This window comes from Moschus berezovskii, chromosome 22, assembly GCF_049115385.1.
Source record: "Moschus berezovskii isolate FMDL1 chromosome 22, NW_MosBer_1.0, whole genome shotgun sequence".
Lineage (NCBI taxonomy): Eukaryota > Metazoa > Chordata > Mammalia > Artiodactyla > Moschidae > Moschus > Moschus berezovskii.
Window position 1 is genome coordinate 13278670 of NC_142481.1, and position 7136 is coordinate 13285805.

Here is a 7136-nt window from a genome sequence, read left to right on the forward strand (position 1 = left end):
GGGATGGATACCAGGCCAACACTGAGATTCTTAGTCACACACAGACACACACTTACACCGACAGCCCCTGAGAAACTTATAGAAATGTGCCATAAAGACCCAAACACGGGCTTCCCTGGTGGGGCAGTGGGTGGGAATCCCCCTGCCAAGAAACGGGACATGGGTTCGATCCCTGGTCTGGGAAGGTCCCACATGCCATGGGGTAACTAAGCCTGTGGACCACAACTGCTGAGCCCTCGAGCTCTAGAGTCCCATGCTCCGCAGCAAGAGAAGCCACTGCGATGAGAAGCCCGTGCACCGCCAATGAAGGGTAGCCCCTGCTCGCCGCAACTAGAGAAAGCCAAAGCAATGAAGACCCAGCACAGGCAAAAAAAAAAAGAGACCCATACAGTGGGACAGATGGCTAAACTGACCAAACATACATAGTAGGGTGTGCGCACACACACACACACACTCACACACACACCGCCCCGAGACATTCTCTGCAGCTGGCCCTCACGAAGGCACACCCTCATCCAGAGAGGTTGATGCTGACAGAAGCACTGAGACACAGATCCAGAGGGCCAGGGACACACCCAGACCCTCCCACCACGCCCTTCACACTGGGACACACACAGAGACCCCGCCTGGCAGCTCCCATGCTGATAAGCACATGGATCCTCTCACACCTTCGCCCTCCCCTTTCTCCCTCTTCCTGGGATGGACTCCGGGATCCATCCCCCCCCCCCGCCCCCACCCCCCCCACCCCCCCCCCCGCCACAATCCGGGGTCCTGCCAGGCTGACTCAGGCCTGGAGTGAGCCCTGGGCCTGAGTCACTCCTCTGGAGGCCAGAATGCTCACCGCTGCTTCCTCGCACACTCAGGGCCCCCGGAATGCTGGAATGTGAGCCCCTCCTTCCACCCTAAAAGACCCTCCATCCGGAGTACCATCCCAGTGCCAGCAGATGAAGGCAGCAGGTTGGGGCTGCTGGAAGCGAATGCCTTCCAAGCTCCAGCCACCTCCCTCTGACTGACTCAGCCTCCCCCATCTGTGTTCCTCTGTCTCTCTTTCCTCAGTGAGGGGAACTCCCTGTGTCCAGGGTCCCCTAACTCTGCCTGACCACTGCGTGACCCCCCAAGCTAGGTTCTGCCCCATCTGTGAGGTGTGGAAAGAGATGGTCACCCTGAGACAGGGAGGGTGTCATCTGTCACAGCCCTGTCCCGTCTCTCACCTTCTTGGGTTACATCTGTAAGGAGGAGGAGAAGAGGAGGGCACGGTTGATTCCGGTGCCCTGCTTGGGGTCAGGGGCTGACAAAGGGGCATCGGGCCCACACACACTTGGCCATGGAACAGCTCAGAGGAAACCCAGGACAAAGGACGCTATTCAGAGAGGCTGGCGCGAATGGAGGGAGAAAGAGCAGAGAGACGACAGGGAGACGGACACAGAGAGACGTAAAGAAAGCACGCAGAGAGAAACAAGATCGATGGGGACAGAAATGCAGAGACAGAGATACTCAGAGACAAAGAGGAAAAACGGGAGAGACTCAAAGACAGAGAGAGAGAACAGAAGGATGAGGAGAGCCTCAGAGGGAGGCATGAAGCGCCCCCCACTTCCATCCCGCCTGGCCCTCTGTCCTGAGCTGATCACATCCCTGGACTCACCTGGAACGCGGAGTGTGTGCTGGGGGCTGTGGTCCATGGCTGAAGCCAGGGAGACAGCATCCTGGAGCCAGAGGAGGTCTACGGGCTCTGGGGGTCCTTGCGCCCGGCAGCTCAGGTTGAAGGGAGTGTTGGCAACCACAGTCCTGTCCTCAGGCTCCTCCAGGAAGTAAGGCAGGCCTGGGGGAGCAGTGGTAAAGGCTGGGGTCCCTCTGATCCCCCGAGGGGTCTGACTCGCCGTGAGGATGATGTAGGCTGCTGGGTCTTTGATGCCTACTTCTGAGCCCTCAGGATACCTCTACTCCCAGGACACAAGGTCCCATATATCCGACTCAATGTCTGACCCCCTTTCATGTTTCTTTTCCAGAATGTCGCTAAGTCGTATCTGACTCTTTTGCGATCCCATGGACTGTAGCCTGCCAGGCTCCTCTGTCCACCAGATTTCCCAGGCAAGAATACTGGAATGGGATGCCATTTCCTTCTCCAGGAGATCTTCCCGACCCAGGGAGCGAACCCACATCTTCTGCATTGCAGGCAGACTCTTTGACCACTGAGCCACCTCATTCCACTTTATCTATGAGGAAAATGAACCAACCCCCCAATCCTCAGCAATGGGGGAGAGGGTTAAGTCTCCCGAGGTGGGCGAGAGTAGTAAGTTGCCTTGGATTTCTTATCTGACAACCCCCAAGATAGCTTTTCCCCAAAAAACATAATCTTCCCCCCAGGCTTGCCCCCAATAATTTCTAGACCCCTTGCCTGACCCTCCCAAGATCTCTGACATTCCCAGGCCGTATGTTCCTAGGCGTAAGACACCGTGAATCCACTAGCACCCTCTGACCCCTCCCTCAGGACTCTTGCCCTCCCGGGACCTTGGAGCCCAGGGCTCACCCTCCAGCCCCACATAGCCAGGCTGGGACACGAAGGTCTTTTCTCCTAGGACCACAGCGCACTGGTACCATCCCGCGTCCGAGAGCTGCAGAGACGAGATTCTGACAGGGCAAGAAGAGGGCCAGAGAGATTCAGGGTCAGAGCTGGACCCGGCGAGTGGGGGTCCTCAGAACTGACAGCGGGCAAGGGGGTCTGGCCCGGAAACTTGTAAGAGCTAGGAAGTGGGTACTATTATTAACTCATTTTACAGAAGAGGAAAGCGAAAGCCAGGGTGAGTTACGTCACATGGTCAGAACCACGCAGCTCCCGAGTGGCCACACTGCCACCCAGCCCAGGTGGGGCTCCTGCGAGGGACTGCCCACTTGGCCTCACGCGGTGGAGGTGTGGGGACAGGAGGGACACGGGTCGCGGCTGGTCGGAGGGGGAGGCTGGGCACCTGAGTTGGCTGACCACTTTCCAGTCATCCTGCCCATCTTCGCCTAGGGGCACCTGGGTCTGGGTGCTGTCTGCCAGCTCTAGGACCTGTCCATCCCGAAGCCAGGTCACCTCGGGGGGCTCCCCCTGAACCTGGAGCTCACACCGAAGGGTGCCCATGAGTCCTCGGGCACCGGTGATGTTCCCCGGACTCCCCACGAAGGGGGGCACTTCAGTCTGTGGGCCTGCAGGGAGATGGAAGAACGTTAGCTCGGGAACCCCTGCTTCCCTGGACTCCTCAGTCCCACCCCTGCCGGCCTGCCTACGGCTGCCAGGACCCCACCAGGCCCTTAGGCCCACATAGTTGTCGAGTGACCTCAGCTGGGGGGGGCGGAGGGTGGAGGCTTCGTGGGGAGGATGGGAGCCTTCCCAGGGGACTGGGGTCCGGCCTCCATCCCGTTGGGAAGTAGGCCCAGCATCTGGCAGCCTCCCACGCCCTGACTGCCCGGCTGGCCTGCCCCTGCTTCGGGTCTCTGGAGACTTGACAGACTGGGATGGTGGGGAAGAAAAGGGGATGGGAGGGAGCTGGGAGAGACAGCGAGAAATGGGGAAGGAGAGACAGCGGAACCGGAGAAAGTCAGGCAGCCAGAGAGGAACAGACTCCAGAGAGACTGAGGACGAGAGATGGAGACAGACCTAGAGGGGAAAAAGCTGGGGGAGAGACACACAGGGGGAGAGAGAAAGACGCAGACAGCGACATTGATAAGAGACTCTCAGAGAACAGGCAGAAAGAGAAACGGAGACCCACAGAGATGGCCGGCCGAAGGCAGAGCCCCCGGCCCCGGAGGTGGGGCAAATGGACGAACAGCCCTGGGGTGAGGAGAAGTGGGGGTGACAGTGATGAGAGTCTCCCCCAAGGGCTCCGGAGCCTCCTCACCCTGCTGCCTGACTTCGAGGTCCCTTCTGGAAGGTTCCTTTCCGGGCAGCCCTCTGCTCAGCCCCTCTCTGCAAGGCCCCCAGTTCAAGTCCAGCCCCTAGCCCTCAGCGTCTCCTGCCTGCCTGCCCCACTGTTGTGTGTCCATCTCTTCCCCATCTCTGCGGCTCCTAGTTTCTGTTTCTAGTCATTCTGTTCCTCTCTCGAGGGTCCCCTTTTCTTCTTTCCCGGCCTCTCTTGTTTTGTCTCTGTGTCGCCCTCGTCTCCCTCTCTGTCGCCCTCGTCTCCCTCTCTGTCGTCCCAAGGAAACTCCCTGAGCCGGCTCAGGACTCAGCGCCGTCCCCCCTCAAACACCTGCCATCCGTCCCCTCCTCTCCCTTCTGCCCCCCCAGCCCCTCCACGAGAGGTCCCTCGCCACGGGCCCCCCATCATCACTCACCCTTGGGAGCCACGCGCCCCCAGCAGCACAACGCCCAGCACCAGGCCAACAGGACCTTGCCCATCCTCGGGGCACCAGGCAGTCAGTGCCAAACTTTCCTCAGAAGTTGCTGGGCACCCCGCGAGGGAGGGGGCAGGGCCGGGCTGTCCCCGACCCTCCCCCCAGCTCCCGGCTGCCACCCCCCCTAATTTGGCACTGCCCGCCTGGCACAGCGTGGTGGTTGGGGGGTGTCCCTCGCGGGCTCGGCTCAGCGGCTGCCTTCCCGGCTCCTCTGCCTCCCCCTCTCCCTCCCAGACTTCGGGCTACACTTTCTCCGCCCCTGGCTCCCCGTCGCTTCTGCCTCCGCCCACCGGCTCGGAGCCCAAGAGGCCACCTGGACTGCGAGGGGTTAACGCAGAGAGAAGAGGACCAGCTCGGTCTTAAAGGGGCCCCGAGGGAGGCTGAGGAGGCGGCGGGGCCCCTGGCGGCTGCACCCCTGCTCCGGGGCCAGCGGGGCAGGGAAGCTGGGCGGCTCTGCACCCCGGCTCTGGGCGCTGTCCCTCTGGGCTCTCTCTCCGAGTGTGTCTGGTAAACATTCCTCCAGAACTCCACTCCCCTCTGCGACGCCCCCCTCCCCTGCCTCCACCCCCAGCCCAGCCCAGCCAGGCACTCCCCCTTTGCACTCGCAGCTCCTCAGACTGGGACACCCATACACATACACACACACTCAGATGTCATCCACACACACACACACAAACACGAGAGGCTGGGACAGGAGGAGACACGCAGGGACACGCCGCCGGCCCACACTCAAACAAGCCGGGTCAGGAGCGCCTCCATTCCTGGAAAAAAATCTCAGAAACCAGAAAGGGGAGGACCCTGTGGGCATCCCCAGGGTGCACTGATGCGGGGTGGGGGCAGGGGGAACGTCACCCCTCGTACCAAATAAAGACCAACGTGGGCACAGAAACAGGATGCCAGTGGATGGGCACGCACGGGGGTGGGGGTGGGGGTAGCCTGAAGACCTGGATGGGAATCCTGCCTCTGCCACTAACCCCATGACCTTACAAGGGACTGGCCTCCCTAAGCCTCAGTTTTTCCATCTGGAAGCTGGGAATAAGAACAGAACCTACTTAGCAGGCTACGGGGGCAGGGCACACGCAGTTCCCTCACACGTGGTAACGACAGCTGACTAGGTGCCCTTGATTTTTCTGCATCTCACGGGTCTGTCTCCGGGCACTTGCATTGCTGTCTCCCTCTGGTGGTTTGCGTATCCTGATCCTGCAGATCCGGTGCAGGTGTGCTGGTATCCCTGCTTGTCCGTTTCCCTCCCCTGTGTGTGTGTGTGTGTGTGTGTGTGGTGGTCCCTCTGAGCCTGCGTGTTTGTGCAGGACAGACTGAACTCTCTGTTCTTGGCCGTTCTGCTTCTATACTTGTATCCCCACAGCTCCTCACAAATGCCCTTCAGCCTCTCGAGGTCTCGCCCACCCGCCCCTTTTCCTCAGTCCTTTCCCACCAGGACCTTGCCTTGGCCTCCTCCCCTGGGCCTCCTTACCTCCACTGTTACTCCCTCCAACCCATCTCCCATTTGCAACCAGAGGGATGTTTCTGAAACTCAAATCTGACCCCATTCCCTCCCTGCTTAACTTTGGCTCCTCACTGCCCTCGGGATGAGCCCTGGGCTCCTCAACTTGGCACCCAGGGCTGAGGCTTGGCACCCTCCTTGAGCTGTGTTCCATTTCAATGGAGACCTCAGCATCTATCCTGCCTTCCAAGCCTGACCCTCAGGGTCTTCTCAAATACCTCGTACCCTCAGTAAGTTTCCAGCTGCCATGGAGGATTAGATTCAGCTAACAAACCTCTCTCCTGCCTGGCCCTGCTCTCTTCTCCATGACCTCACCCTGGTCCAGCCCCATCTTCTCCAACCTGGACTCCTGCTCTGGCCTCCTCCCTGGTCTCCTGGCCCCCACTCACCCTCCCTCTAGCCAGTCAAGAGCAAGAAGAATGTCTGTTGGGATTTCCCTGGCGGTTCAGTGGCCAAGACTCTGAGCTCCCACTACAGAGGGCCCGGATTCCATCCCTGCCCAGGGAACTAGATCCCACATGCCACAACTAAAGATCCTGCATGCCGCAACTAAGACTTGGCACAGCCAAATAAATAGATATTGAAAAAAAGAAAAAAGAGAAAAAGACTGTCTCTCGATCCCAAATCAAACCCATTTCCTCCTTTGTCCCAAATCTTCCATGATAAACCCCCAAACTGCTTGCCTCGTACCCACTGATGTCCACCACCTGGCTCCTTTCTCTTGCTCACAGGTCTCCGGGCCTCCTCCTGTAGCCCTTTTTCCCCAACTTCTACACACCCTTCAGCCCCATATCAATTGCCCCCTTCCCATGGCATCACTGCCTGGTACTTCCCAGTGAACTCCAGGTCCCCGTGTTATTCACGCCCAACACTTTGTCCTTTTCTTTGGTTTGTTTTTTTTTAAAATATATATATTTATTTAATATTTTTCTTTGTTTTTTTGAAAAATATGTTTATTTGCTTGTTTATTTGACTGCACTTTATGTGGTATCTTTAGTTGTGGCATGAGAACTCTCAGCTGTGGCATGTGGGATCTAGTTCCCTGAGCAGGGATCGAACCTGGGCCCCCTGCATTGGGAGAGCAGAGTCTTAGCCACTGGACCACCAGGGAGGTCCCTGTCCTTTCCTTTGGTGGCGCTGCATGAGTTTTCATGATATATTTATTGGTGTAGCTGTGTGTCTTATGTCCTCCTTCTCCTGCTGGTCTGTGGGCTCTAAGAGAGCAGGCATTGGGTGTGGCTTGGTCATCACTCTGTCC

General features: G+C 58.7%; 1 protein-coding gene across 2 annotated transcripts in view; it reads right to left on the reverse strand.

The window, feature by feature from the left end:
* Positions 1-4873, reverse strand: part of AXL (AXL receptor tyrosine kinase) — a 38503-nt gene extending 33630 nt beyond the window's left edge. For both annotated transcript variants that reach the window (XM_055412100.2, XM_055412099.2), the window contains exons 1-4: positions 4315-4873; positions 2964-3186; positions 2528-2628; positions 1643-1819 (exon numbers count right to left, since the gene is read on the reverse strand). In XM_055412100.2, the coding sequence (XP_055268075.1) occupies positions 1643-1819; positions 2528-2628; positions 2964-3186; positions 4315-4378 (565 nt within the window). In that variant the 5' untranslated portion in view covers positions 4379-4873. The remainder of the gene's footprint in view (positions 1-1642; positions 1820-2527; positions 2629-2963; positions 3187-4314) is intronic.
* Between the last annotated feature and the right edge of the window lie 2263 nt (positions 4874-7136).